The 15,382-nt window shown below is 35.7% G+C and overlaps 1 protein-coding gene across 1 annotated transcript in view; it reads right to left on the reverse strand.

Moving 5' to 3' along the window:
* Positions 1 to 15,382, reverse strand: part of LOC128016377 (mineralocorticoid receptor) — a 65,723-nt gene that overhangs the window by 22,596 nt on the left and 27,745 nt on the right. Inside the window, exon 3 of the mRNA XM_052600857.1 lies at positions 4,277 to 4,404. Within this exon, the coding sequence (XP_052456817.1) occupies positions 4,277 to 4,404 (128 nt within the window). The remainder of the gene's footprint in view (positions 1 to 4,276; positions 4,405 to 15,382) is intronic.

A 15,382-nucleotide genomic window follows, 5' to 3' on the forward strand; every position in this document is an offset into this window, starting at 1 on the left:
TGATGGCTTTTGAATAATAAGCATCTGCTGAGCTGTCTGAAAAAAATAAATAAAATCTCTCTGCACGATCCATATGGAAATCACAGCCAAGATACAGACTGTGGTTTGGGAGTTTGAAAACGGACAAGTGATGCGGGAATGTGTTGATGATGGGAAAACTTTAGATCGACTATCTCACATACTACACTAGGTTTGCCAAGAAAGTAAATCTCAAACTTTAAAAGCTTTGATGGCATGACAGTGTCTATGTTTACATGTGTGCCAATAGTCCGTTTACTGGCAATAATCAGAATAAGAAATTACTCATATTAAGATGACATAAGCAAACCTCTTTAATCCTGTTTACATATTTTACTCTGATACTTTTCCACATCTGGCAACACCTTAAACCGAAAACCGAAATGCAATAGACATATTTGCTGCTGTTGTTTTATTTTTATCAACTGCAAAATGTTTGGCAGTTCTAGGGCCTCAGACTTCCCTCATTTTGTCAAAAATGCTTAATTGCACATAGTTCACCCAAAAAATACAATTCTGTAATCGTTTCATTGTTCGCAAGTTGTTTCAAACCTACATGAGTTTCTTTCTTCTGTTGAACACAAATGAAGATATTATGAAATGTTGGTAACCAAACAGTCAGCGGTAGCCATTGACTTCTATACTATAGAAAAATAGTGTATACTATGGAAGTCAATGGCTACTAGCAAATGTTTGGTTACAAACATTTTCATAATATCGTCCCTTGTGTTGAGCAGAAGAAAGAAATGTTTGGAACAACTTGAAATAGAATTTTCATTTGTGGGTCAACTATCCATTAAAACAATTCTCCATTTACAGTATGCATACATACTGCAATTATGGATACTCTAATTATGAATATAATCACAATAACATGGTTTCAGGACTGCCTTAATCACATTATACGTGTGAATGTAAACATAGCCAATGTCAAAATGTACCTTTTTTTGGAAATAGTGCAAACATATCTCCAGCCCGCATATTCAGAACATATTTTAACCTCCAAAGTGATTTAAACTATAGAATGTAAAAATGTATTTAAATATTTATTATTTAATTCAAATGAATCCTAATCAATCTGTGCCTATAGTATTTTTTTTTTGTGTGTGTGTGTGTGTGTATAAAAAAAAATTTAGACAAAGAAAGAAATATATAATAAAGATGTGCAACCCACCAAAAATGGTCCCAAACCCTAGAGCTAAACCAACCCAGTGAAACCGGTCTATCCCTAGTTCCAAATGTAACAACAGATTCTCATAATGAAGGAACAAATATTTTAGTCCTCAGACTGAACAGCTGTAGAGCAAGTAATAAAAGTCTGTTGAGTATTAGCTGGTACCATATGGCCACTTCACACTATTCACACAGAAACAAGTGTTTGTGCTTCTATTAGTCATTATTCAAGCAGCTCAGGAACTACACAACAGAGGTTGTTAAGTATTGACTGCATTATTTTCCTTTTGTGATTTTTCCTCACATCTATGCCTGAGTTTAGCAGTTTTCTTTCATATCAGAAAGAGCTTCCAGACCTTTATGCTATTCAAAAAATGTGTGCAGATACAAAAAATTGGCCTCTTTACTTCCCTACTTACATCTTTAAAATATCAGTCTTCTGGCTGTCTTTTGCTCTGTTCCAAAACCATCTGAACTTTCTACGGAGGCTGCATTTTAAGTTATCATATTTTTATTCGTATATTGCTCACATGACTGCATCTTTATAAAGCATCACATTGACGGATGAGAGAGGATGAGATTTTGACCAATATTTGGTTTGCTGAGGATTTTGTACGCAAACCCATTTGTGACATTTGACCACAAAACCAGTCTAAAGTCACTTGGGTGTTTTTAGCAATAGTCAAAAAAACATTTTATGGGTCAAAATTATCAATTTCTATTTTATGCCAAAAATCATTAGGATATTAACTAAAGATCATGTTCCATGTATATATTTAGTAAATTTCCTACCATAGATGTATCAAAACGTAATTTTTGATTAGTAATATGCTTTGCAAAGAACTTCATTTGGACAACTTTAAAGGTGATTTTCTCAGTATTTAGATTTTTTTTTTTTTTCACCCTCAGATTTCAGATTTTCAGATAGTTGTATCTCGGCCAAATATTGTCCTAGGCTTATTTATTCAGCTTTCAGATGATGTATAAATCTCAATTTGAAGAAAATTACCCTTATGACTGGTTTTGTGGTCCAGTGTCACATTTGTGAAGGCAGTCAGGGTCGAGACTTTATTCCACTCATCAGCTCATTAGCAAAGACACTAAAACCAAAAATGGATGTAGGTGTGCCTCCAGGAACAGTGTTGGGAAACACTGTATTAGAGTATTGTGTTTTTAGCTTAGCAACATGCTAATGACAAATTCCACTGAAAACAACTGCCTGTCCGAGTTGCTGCCTACGTAAAGCATTCCAAATCAGTCTCACATGAGCTTCCAAAAACAGTTAGGATGCTACCTTAGAAAGCAGCTGCCTATGTAGGCAGCAGGCAGTGAGATAAGGTTTTGAAACATAACTCTCTCTGTCTATTCCCTCACTCTGACTATCATTTTATCCTTTTCCAATCTTACTGCTCACGCTCCCACTTCCCTTAGCACACTCTTAACAATTTCTCTCTCTGTCCCCTCCCTCCTTCACTCTCTCTCTCTCTCTCTCTCTCTCTCAGATGGTAACTAGGCTGAGGTCAGGTAAGGTAATGGAGCACACACTCTTACACAGCACTACCTCTGCTGTTGTGGTGTTGGAAAAGCGGCTGCACTTCAGAATGCCCTTGAGGTGTAACCTCATTCAGGACGCTAAAAAACAATCACAACCAAAGAGAATGCTTTATATGAACACATTTTTTTCAAAATGACTTAACTTTATACATTACTTTAAATTACTAAATTAATTTAATAGAAGTAATAGTAGATGTTAAAGGATAATGTGCAGCCAGCTGGTCATTAACTCATGGCTCATAAACCCTCATGACACGAAGGGTAGGGGTCTTGTAAATTCTGAAATGGTTTATTTTCCAAAAATGACTGGCTGCCTGTGCATTATCTTGCTGATTGACATAAAAATTAAAAAATGGACATGAAATGTGTTACAAAAATCATGAAACTAAGTCATTATAAATAAAAAAAGACCCATCAGAATCAAGAATTCCAGAGAGCCACGAGTTAAAGGGAGAATTCAGTCATAAGAAACCCATAAGCCTTTAGTTCTACCTTGAAACTCAAATGAAGATATTTTAATGAAACCTGAGAGATTTATGTCCTTCCATTGAAAGTTCCTACAACCAAAACTTTGACACTTTATAAGTTCATAAAGACATTGTAAAAGTAATTCTTATGAATATATTGGCTTAATCCAGCCATTCTAAAGAGACACAATCACTTTATATGATGAACAGATTTAATTCAGGCTTGCTGCTCAACAGACATACATAGAGCACATCAAATACAGTAAATGGAAGCTCAACTTAATTGTTAGACTTCAAATGGAAGGACAGAAATCTCTCAGGTTTTATTAAAAACATCTTCTTTTTGGTTTTGGATTCTTTTTGGATGGACCATTTATCCACTTTAACATGCAGCCCAAACTAACTGCTAGATACGTTTACTAGTACTGTATACCATACTAGTCCAGAACACAAGAAACTAAGACTAGGGATATCCAGGGTAAATTTTCAACTTAACCACAGATGTTTTCCATAGACATTAAACTGAATGGAAAAAAACTTTATATCTACATTTGTAAATCTTACTAAATAAAAGCTCAAAGTTTTGACAAGTTTTCTTCAGGGTACGACAAACGCCCCACTGGAAGCTCAACTTCCCTGAAAGTATTAACAACATTTCACTCCCCTTATCAGATGTGAATTTTCCCATAGGATACTGTTACCTAAATTTCGAGAGTTAAAATCAAATATTACATTTTGGCACTGCAAAGTATTGTTTGGTATATGGCAAATGATAGTTTACTACATCTCTATATGAGACTTTTATGTACAGCTGTCCTATTGAAGAGTTATATAATCCACATGTCTAATCTATAATAGAAGTAATCTCTTATTTTGAGCCCAAACACACAGTCTCACCATCCAGCATCACTGCAATCTCTAGAGCTCTATGAAATGTATAAACCAAGCAGGAATTTATGCTGCTTTAAGCTGGCCTTTTTTAGGAAGGAATCATCCCGTTAATAAGACATAAAGATATTTCTCAACAGAACATGCTTGAAAGGGAGAAAACAGAGGAGTCTTACCTTCTACTGCTCTTTTGAAGAAAACTTTACAGCTTCCACATGTAACAACCCCGTAGTGACATCCTGACGCTTCGTCTCCACACACCAGACACACTTTGGCTGTTGATGATGTGTGTCTCAAAGACGCACTGAAACAAGAGCAAATAAAATTGTACCTGTAAACTGTACTTTTTTTGACATCAGGTGCAGGCGAAAAACCACAATAACGACATAACATGGTCAGGAATAGTTCTGTGTCGCACCGGCAGTTCAAGGGTAACTGTAGGAATTAAACAACTTAAAGCATTTCATATTCAAAAATAGCTGGAAAATCAGGAACAATATAAACTTAATTAAATAAATTCTCTTTTAATCAACTAATGTCTTATTTTATTCTACACATGGGTCCAAAAAAAAAAAAAAACAATATATATATATATATATATATATATATATATATATATATATATATATATTTATATGAATAATTCTAAAAAAGTCATGTGATAAATTACACATGATCTTGTTTTCAATAATATATATATATATTTTTTTTTTTTTGCAGGTTAGTTGCACGTGTTTTTGATAGGGCAGAAAGAAGTTGTTCAATTATTATTATCATTAGGAATATACAATGGATGCTTATTAATCAATTGCCACAAACACAGAAAAAGATTAATTACAACCATTTCATTGATATGCCTACTATTAAAAAATAAAATAAATAAATAACAGAATGGCCATAAAGAACACCCCAGGTCTGAGCTAAGTTTGTCCTGCTCTGCAGGGCCGTTTGAGACCAATGATTTTAGCGCTGCAGAAATCACGTAATTCCCACATTGTTACTGGGCACCCAAAGGGCAAGGCATATGTCATAACGTATGTCTCACCATTTTGTTCCAGATCATAAGAACGGTCTGCTGAAAAAGTTGGCTATACAAAATGCACTCATATATAACATGCCACTTTCAGAGCAGCTGATTTTTACCTTACATGTATGTACTGGAGACTAAAAAAGCAGAGTGAGTACAGAAATAAATACAGAGCAGCATTAAGTGGCAGAAAATGAGAGAATGTCGGAAACTGAAAAAGAGAGATTTTTATATCCCGTGCCCTCCAAAAAATGAAATCGAATCAGATTGAAAATGAAGCACGTACTCCAAATAGTCTGGCTGAGTTGGCAGAAATCTGATTAAATTGCCCAGTGAAACCTGACATAGCCTGAGTGGGCAGAGCCTCTTAGAAGGATGCCCTGCGGACCGGCTGAAAGTCACCCTTTGAAAGACAGGAAAAACTACACATAGCAGAGCTCATTTAAAACCAACAGTAAGACTCGAACAATACTTTAATGGCGTGACATGCTTTGCACGTACCTCCCCCACCCCAGCTTTGATAATGAGTGTGCTCTCGTTTTAATCAGTAGTGCACGGTAATTGTCTGGTTAGCATTCTGACAACATCCTTGAGTCTTAACAAGCCTCTGGGTCTCAGAGGCACGTTCCCTTTCAAGGCCTGGTGCGGGTAGTAACTTCATTGCATCTTTCTGACACAGTCAAGAGAGCTGATTTAATCCTCCCTCATCCGTCTAAACACACATTTAATTTGTTAGCCGGTTAGCAGGGGTCTCTTGCGAGGGAGTCGACTGGCAGGACCTGGTGAGCTAATCGCCCCGGAGCAGCACAACGCTCGCTGTGCATGATGTGGAGAGGTCTGGCTGTATTAAACTGTTCAGCAAGCCCCTCCGTTTGTTCTGCACCGAGCGCTCCTTGCAACCAAGCGAAACAGAAAAAGACAACACAAAGGGCTGACAAGGTGACTGCTTTGCAGGAAGTGGGTCAACGTTGGTTGTTATGAAACAGATCACCCTTATGACCAGCATACTGCGAGAACACTGCTGTAGTGTTTTGCGTGTGAGAGAAAATCACTAAATGACATCTACAGCATTAGCTGGTGGATAGTGCATTTTTTTTTTTTTCATATAGATAAACTGAATGAGTAACCTGTTTCACCCTTCCTTGAAAAAGTTCGGATTTAGAAGTTAGATCCCAAATTTCGCTTCCATTTTCGCCATTTATTCAATGAGTAATGTACAACACATGCTGATAAGTATCAAAAAACAGCTCTTTATAAAAACCTGACAATGCAATAAAACTGTGTTTACGCTGGATAGAACGTCAAATTCGTTGACGTTTTCTCATTTTCACATCAAAACATGCACAGAACGATTAAGGCACGACACCCTAGGTAAGTAGGGTAATAATAATAATAATAACTAGATATTTGTTTTGTATTACAAAGTTTCTGAAATTTTTTAAATGAGACATTATCTAATTAAATATCCACTAATTTGCATATATCTCCAAAACAAATCACTGGTTTAAAATGATTATCATTTTGTCAACATTAGAGTCAAGTTTTTTTTTTTACAGTTTGCTCTTTTTTATGCTGTCAACAGACAGAGAAAAACCTTAAAATAAAAAATGTATATAACATTGGGCAAATTATATGAACAAGCACCTTGGTAAAAACCTTCAGAACATAAAACAGCAAAGTTCGGTATACTGAAGTGACAATTTCTTAATAATAATAATAATAATAATTTAGAAGACTTAACAGTATATCTAATTTGAGAAATCAGCCTTAGGTATCCAATATAAATCTATGGACATTAACAGATAAAGTGCAATAAATGAAACACTTGAATGTGTATTTTATATATTTTTTAAATATTTATTTTTATGGGATTTTTGAAATCCCAAAGAGGTCAAAGTCTCAAAATGGGTATTTTTTTATGTCACTATATGTGGCCTTTCCTTGATAAAAGTACACAACATACTGCATGTTGTATAAGATAAACATGCTCAGCAATGCTTGATATGATTCTCTGGAAACAGACAGGTTATAAGGAAGGTAATAAGAAAAAGGTGTGGGGTGAAGTGAGGACACTTGCAACTATCTACAGGTGTTTGTGTTTTCTCATTTATTTTATGTACAATTGCAGTCTAATAAGAGTGATTCATGGTCTCGTTTTTTTTTTTTCAAAGTTGTAGATATGCTTTTTTAATCTATAGATTTCATAAAATAAAATCTGAAATACCTCTGTAAGTAGTTTACTCAAAATACTCAAGAATGCAGAAGCCCTCTTTGATCATTAATATGACCGTTCCATCATTGCTGTTATGCAATGACTTTTGAATTCTTTAACTTGAATTTAATAAAAACATTTTTACATAAAAACATTTACACGTACTGTAAAATAAAGTGCAACCAAAATAATAATAACTATATAAGAAAAAAGTTCTATAAAAGGTCATGTTGGACTTGTGAAGATGAAGGCACTTTATTAAATACCATTATTTACACAAGTAAGTTTCTTTTTAATCGATATGATGGAATGCTCTAAAGTGAGAGAAAACATCACAGAATTCATCAAATTCCTTGCTCATACGGTTTTTACTAATGTTTGTGTTGCTATAAAAACTGATGTCATTTCCTGGACGATGGTATCATTTGGAAACTGGCTTGTTTTAGAATACTACCAAAGACCAACAGAATAGTAAACTATATCAAGGGCACAGAATATTCTTGATTACCAACTAAAACAATATTCCCAAAAAATGTCTGATTAAAGAAAGCAGAAACCAAGCTGAATATTTCTTGGAATATTAATATTTGGAGCTAATGCAAAGCCCCCCGGGGGAAATAACCAAAATAGCAACATCCACTCAACCAAAGTATTGCAATTATGTTCATTTAATTGGGATATTATGATAAAACAGATTTATCTAGCATGACTTCCTTCTTTTAAATTTGCAAAATGTATATTCTGTCCAATACATATGAATGCTTAAAAATACACTTCTCAGTAGTAATGAATGACCCAATTGCATTCGTTCAGCAGAATCTGTAGTTTATGTCAGTGCAAGAGACATAATACAGCATGTTTAATGACCAAGTTTCATGGACATAAACAGGAAACTATTTTTTTTTATGATACTGCACCCTAATATGTAAATACGTATTGTTCTGTGCAATTACAAAACCGAAACTCTGTACAAAGGAAGTAATTGTGAATTGAAACGGTAGTGATCACTTACCGGTCATGGATGGAAATAAGCATATAATAAATCATGTTCAAGCTCAACTTTGAAACTACAGGATGGGAAACAGAAAGCAGAGTTTGAGCATTCTCCATATTATTTGGATTCTGAATATTTATTGCCGCTTTCGTGCTGCTGCATCGGCTGAGATCTGCAGAAAGATACTGGCAGGGTTGAGAAAGGAGACTGACAGATGGATCGGGAATGCAAAAATAACAAACCATATAACTGCTCGAATGCACCGCACAGGAACTGTCACATATCAATCTCAGCAGAGCGCAGAAGCAGCAGTCTTTCTCCTGCCTCTGTGCAGAGCAATGGGCAGAACTAGAACACGCAGCGATAGTTATACTGCATTTAAACTCTGAAGTGCTGTTCCCGATCAGTTAAGGTGGGTGTGAAGTTATCAGACTTCACAGTACAGGATGCTAACCAAAGCCAGAGAGTGAAAGGCCGGAGAAAATGAGTCCTGCTCAGCTTCAAGAGGATCACCATTCATCGTGCAAACAGCACTGCTCTTCCCGACAGCCACCTCCTCTCCAGTCTGGAGTATTTATGTAACACAACTTGGAATGCGGCAAAAGCTAAAGGTAGGTAAGGTAAAACAAACAGATGAGAGGATAATGGCTTACGTAACCAAAGTGAGACTGCACCCACTCCACGCAGAGCGGCCCACAGCGTGAAATAAGGGTTAGCCCGCAAGGAATTATGGGTCCCCAGAATGCTATTAAGACCTGGATCTACCGAAAGGTCAACTGTAACATTAATGAGTGCGTGTAAAATGCATTTACATTCTCTTAATACACCAGAACCTGAATGCATATGCACTGGGGCTGATCTGAAGTGAGTGCTCCAATATGGCTGCCTCCCTAATGCTCTTTAAATGTAAACGATGAAGCTGTGAGTTTAAGTAATACAAATAAAAAAAATTGATTTCAAAGCTATTTTGCTCTAAAAAATTGAATAAAGGCAACACATCTTTATGCAAATTACTAAAATTATGAAAATAACCAAATAAATGGTATTTATCGTATGCTTTAATACTTTTTGCACGCAAAATGATTATGTTGCTCATTTTCACACGCTGTCTGCCCATTTTACTAAAGAAATTATGCAATTCATGTTAATTACAGCCAGCTCCAAGGTTTTAAGATTCACAAAACATGAATGCAGTTCTTCTTACTATACTATTCTCATCTTATTCATTAAGAATGAACTTTTTTTTTTTCTTCGAAGATTGTTCTGAATAGACAGCTTAAGAAGAGTTTGAATTCCTGAAAAGAAAGCTGAAAGAATCAAAAAGGCAAACAGCTTCTTACAGTCAGGATATATTTACTGTACATTTACTACATATAATGCATACGGCCATGTGCACAAGTACTCTGAGGTGATTCCAATGATTGATCATGTAAACACATTACTTTGGTTCAATTCTAAATTTTGTAACAACTCTACAAAAAGAGTTAAATAGGATCTTGTTTTTAAATTCATCAGCATTGTTCAGCACATATAATAGAGCCAGTACACAGGATATGCATTCACTTTAAAAGCATGATCTCACACAGAAATACAGGACGAATTCATTCTACAGGAAGCGCAAATAAATGCAAATGAATGCTTCATCTTGAGACAAGTTCTTTTGTAAAATAACCATTTCAAATGCATTTAAAACACAACCACTTGAAGGCCTGTCAAGCCAGTTGCATTGAAAAGAGTGTGCACTCGTATAACGATTATTACAGTAAACTGGGAGCAAAATAAAGATAACCTTTGAGGGAAAAAGGTATTTTGATTTCATTGAGTTAATCAGCGAGTCTTTGACTAAAACCACCATACAATCAGATAACATCAAATACTGTCATGTTCTTTACTCAAAAAATAAAATAAAATAAAAGCTGTCACTGGGGCAGTTCCTTAAGAGTACACATTAGTACCTAAATGGTACATATTAAACCCTTTTGAAAAGGTACGACCCAATTGACGTCTTTTTTTAACCTTTTTTTCCCTGAGCATATTCTTTAAAAAAAAAACTTCAGAACTGAATTTAGGAACATTCTTTGTAACTTCTTAGAATGTTCTACAGTACAATGAGCCTCATTGGAACAGATGGGTGTGTAGATGCTAGTGTTGCTGCTTTAGCACCGTCACATGAAGCACTTAGCAAGTGCAAGAACTTAATTCCTTGAATGCGTACTGTATGATGTGAAAAAGTGTTTGGAAAGATTGGATTAATGTATTACTGCACAGTGCGAGTGAACTGAGGCGTGAATATTCACTGCATGGCCCAGTTTGTAAGAAATTCAGTGGTGAATTTAAGTGGAAAAACATTCAGAATCATGCTGATCGATTGTTTTGTTACAGTGCTGAGCATGTAAACAGTGAGGAAGGTCAGATAGTTCAGTCCAGCACCATGCGCCCTGCAGGTTTGGCAAGATTGACAAACAAGCACACTATGAATTTGACAGCCTTATTTGGCTTTCACTTATTCAAGCACTCATGTAGTTACACGTGATGCAATTGAAAAAAAAAAAAGAAAGAAAAAAAAAAAAAACCTTGAAGAAAATATAAGTATACACAAATTGTTGACTTTACAGTGCCACAGGTTATATCTTACCTTAGGCAGACCAAACACAGTTTCATTACTTTTCTGATAATCATTTAACCCCATCAGGCAGTGACATGGAATGGCTTTGCATCCATAAGTGGCAGTTCTATATAATTAAACAATATAATAGAGTAGGTTTATGAGAAAGAAAAAGTTATTGCTTTAAGCTAATGTTGTGCCTGTGTTCAGGTGTTTTACACGTATGCTTATTAATGCACTCTAGCAAGAAAGCTTTAAGATATCCTAATAAATGATTTATGGCAAGCTCATCTTGTGTTTCTCACCTGTTCATCAGCATGAATATTATTTCCCTGGGTATGTCAGAGCCTGGCAGAGAATGAACAGTCATCTATTAGCAGAGCCACGGAGACAGAATCTCACATAATACCCCAGTGGTCAACACCAGATGTGACGGTTCGAAAGCATCAACAATGATGCAATGATGTTGTCTGCTGCCAGCCTTGCCTGTCATTATCTCTATTATGACTATAGGCACAGTTTGTATCAGTATAATCCTGTAAGACAGCTTTACAGATCTTAATCTTTTATGCAAATACGCAAAATTAGTTTTGTGGCTTTCACTCCATGATCCAGATAGGGTTTCCCAAAAATGTGGAGGTCTAGGTCAAATGCAAAAAAGCTCTAATCAGGGGTTTTCCTCTGTAAACACCACCTGTAGCACTTATTTAAGCATGTTTATAGCACCTTTGGAATGATATGCCACAGAATTAGCACTAATCTGGTTTATGGCAAACCTGGAGATTTAAACAGACCTTCCTGAAAGCCTATACACAGACAACTTTGCAAAACTACCACAAATCCTTTGTGTTGATGACACGAGTGACGCTGTGAACTCACACTGACCTGCTCCCACCGAATCCAGTGTGACCAACTTCTTTGCCTTTGGTGGCCTCATTTAGGCACAGACGTGGCCCTGATTCACTTATGACCTCCAGACTGGATTAATGTTGACCAGGATAAACAATAAGCTAAATCCCTGAAGTGTGTGAGCTTACCTTAAGGAGACATGCTGAGTCAAGCCGGTCCTCTATCCCCAGTCAGTCACAACTCACAATAAAAAATAAATAAATCTCTATTATTTTGAATCTAGTCAGATACAAAATTATTCCTACTGTATGATCCTATATAATAATAATAGTAAAAAAACTATACATTTACTATATAACAACAAAATACATATAAATTGCATATAATGTGTGAATTTTAATTGTCTGTGTTCTGTAAAACATAGTTTTTAAATGTTTTTGAAAGAAGTCTCTGATGCTCACTAAGGCTGCATTTATTTGATTAAAAAAACAGTAAAATCAGTATTATTGTGAATTATTATTACAATTTAAAATAATGTTTTCTATTTGAATATAGTTTCTCATTTCAACGTTCAGACTGTGAACTACCCCACCCTCTTCGAAGACTGCGTTTATATTATGAGACGATAAACAATGGAGTTCAGGTAGGACTGTGTCTTTGCTGGAGTCGTCCAACAGCCGGCCGGCAATTCAGGGCTGCACTTGGACAGTGTGGCGTGCAACATTCTGTGCGTGCTCACTGTAAACTGTCCAGCCCGAGGCCAATGTCACACAGCTGTAATGACACAGTCATTGAACAAGGCTTGCTCAAGGGCAATCAAGGAGACATTTCGACGGAGTTATGAGCTTGAGTTTGTGATCCTGCTAAGAAGAAGAATCAAACTATCATACCAGCCCTCATCAGCAACAGATGTGCCTGAATTATGAGTCACATGACATCCAGTATATTTCCATGCAGACACCACAGACCAAGCTGTTCTATAAGATACTAATTAACACCTGCTTTTGGTGCTCATTCTGCAGAGTTTAATTCTGCCAATACAAAAGAATAAATAGACAACTTCTAATGCCATATTAACTTTAACAAATATTCCAGGTTAACTATTAGTTAAGGGAATAGTTCACCCGAAAAATGTAAATAAGCTGAAAATTAAATTACCCTCAGGCTATCCAAGATGTAGATGAAATTGTTTATTAGAACAGATTTGGAGGAATTTAGCGTTACATCACTTAACTCACAAATGGATCCTCTACAGTGAATGGGTGCCGTCAGAGGCAAAACACCTGATAAAACATCACAATAATCCACAAATAATCCACATAACTCTAGCCCATTAATTAACATCTTGTAAGTGAAAAGCTGCATGTTTTTTGCATGTTTTTTGGAAACACATTCATCATAAAGATTTTTTTAACTTCAAAGTGATGCTTCTGGTTAAAATACATGTATGTTTTATCTATAATAATGCTTTCTCCAGTGAAAAGGTCATCTAGTCTGAATAAAGAGAGAAATATGAACAGATCAAACATTGTTTACAGGAGAAAACAGATCTAAACAAGTATGTTGGTGAATTTTGATGTGAGAAAACAACAGGGAATGAGCTTTATGAATTATAGTCAGAAGAAACCGTTTGAAGCCAAAAACAACTTGGTGGATTTGTTTCTAAACAACATGCTGCTTTTCATTTCACACAATATTAATAAATGGATTACTTGTGGATTATTGTGATGCTTTCATCAGTTGTTTGGAGTCAAATTCTGACGGCACCCATTCACTACAGAGGATCAACCGGTGAGCAAGTAATGCAATGCTAAATGTCTTCAAATCTGTTCCAAACTGTTCAAACGTTCACTGTTTCAAAAAAGACGTAATTTGTTAAGATTTTAGTGTGGAGTAAATCACTGACTAAACTATTTTGTGTAAAGTTACATCCAAATTTAGACATTTTTGTTGCTGTAACAATGGAATGGCAGACATTTCTCCAAATATCTGTTATATTATGATGACAAATGATAACAAATTGCCTGAGAGTTTAATGAAAACCTCAAAACATGATAGTTGGTCAAAAATGCTTTCCCAAAATCTCTTCTCTCCCCCTCCATAAAAATGGTTTAGTCTGATGGTTATTAATTATTTCAGCTCGGGCAGCAACAAAAAGGAAAAGGACCCCATAAAATCACAGGTCTCACCCCAGCTAGTCCACCTGATTACTGACAGATGTATGTCTGCTATCAGGTAACCACATGTATTTATTATTTATTTTATTATCGGTTTTGCTATTTTGTTGGGGGATAAACAGCACCTCTGAGTAGATGGCAGTGGGGGGCCAGAATTCCATAGCTGGGTCCTGCCTATGAGTTATGGTTTTGTCTCATTGTGTCTACATTTAACACAATTTTCGTCTGTAGCAAAAAGGCATAAATCCTAACTGGTTAATGTTATAGCACAAAGGGATCTGAGATTACGGAACAAAATGTAAAAGAACATGATCAGAACATCGCACACACATGTCGCTTTGAATCACCAGTGTCCTTTTTTCATGACCTTTTTCAGATGTAGTATGTGCATGATGGAGGATTACTGCACCATATGGCACTTTAAAGAACAATGCTACACCTGTCTCACGAGGCATGTACTTACGGATCTCTAGACACGCTCAAAATAACACTAGCTGCTTACTAACAACATTAAATCCCTCTTGATTTAATGAATGATTATTCATTGTTAATCATCTAATCATTATTTTGAAGACAACATCATTCGAAAGTGTGTCTGCAGATGTTAATAAAATCTTGCAAGATAAAGAATCAACCATCTCAATGGATTCGACTTTTTTACTCAAAACAGTCAACAGACAGTTATCTAAGACTGGTGTTGTCAGATTAGGGACCGGGGTCGGTGATATATTTAAAACAAAAGAATATTTAGGGCTGTAATAGTTCAAGGGATAGTTCATCCAAATATAAAAAATATGTCATTAATGACTCACCCTCATGTCGTTCCAAACCCGTAAGACCTCCGTTCATCTTCTGAACACAGTCAGAATAAACCAATATCCCGGGGTAATTAATTTACTCAAACAGTACACTGACTGAACTGCTGTGAAGAGAGAACTTTTATTTATTATTTATTTATTTAGTAGTGTTATGCAGAGAAATGATAATGATAAAAAAAAACTATGTTTTTATAACATTGTTATAAAAACATTTGTAGTGTATACATTTCACTGAAATATAAGAAAGAAAAAAAAAAAACGAAAAAAAGAAACACCCAGTCTAACAGTCACTTTGGTCAATGCCACATCCGATGCCCACTGCAAGCTGACTCTACTGGATGTGTCACACTCCACGTCACACACTGTGACACATGTGTAAGCCATGTGCCTAAGACAGATTCTAGATGCTTTCTAGGAACATATTTGCTGTTCTCGCTCTCATTCCACTGTGATTTATGCCTTTATTTATTTTTCTGTTTATCTTTTTCTCTACTTCTCCATCTGTTTTTCTATCTCTCTGTTTGAAGCATTTCAACTCTCATTCAGTCTAGAAATGTTAGAAACAAAAATCTGCTAGCGAAACCTTGACTCAGGTGAACC

This window comes from Carassius gibelio, chromosome A1 (genome assembly GCF_023724105.1).
Source record: "Carassius gibelio isolate Cgi1373 ecotype wild population from Czech Republic chromosome A1, carGib1.2-hapl.c, whole genome shotgun sequence".
Taxonomy (NCBI): Eukaryota; Metazoa; Chordata; class Actinopteri; order Cypriniformes; family Cyprinidae; genus Carassius; species Carassius gibelio.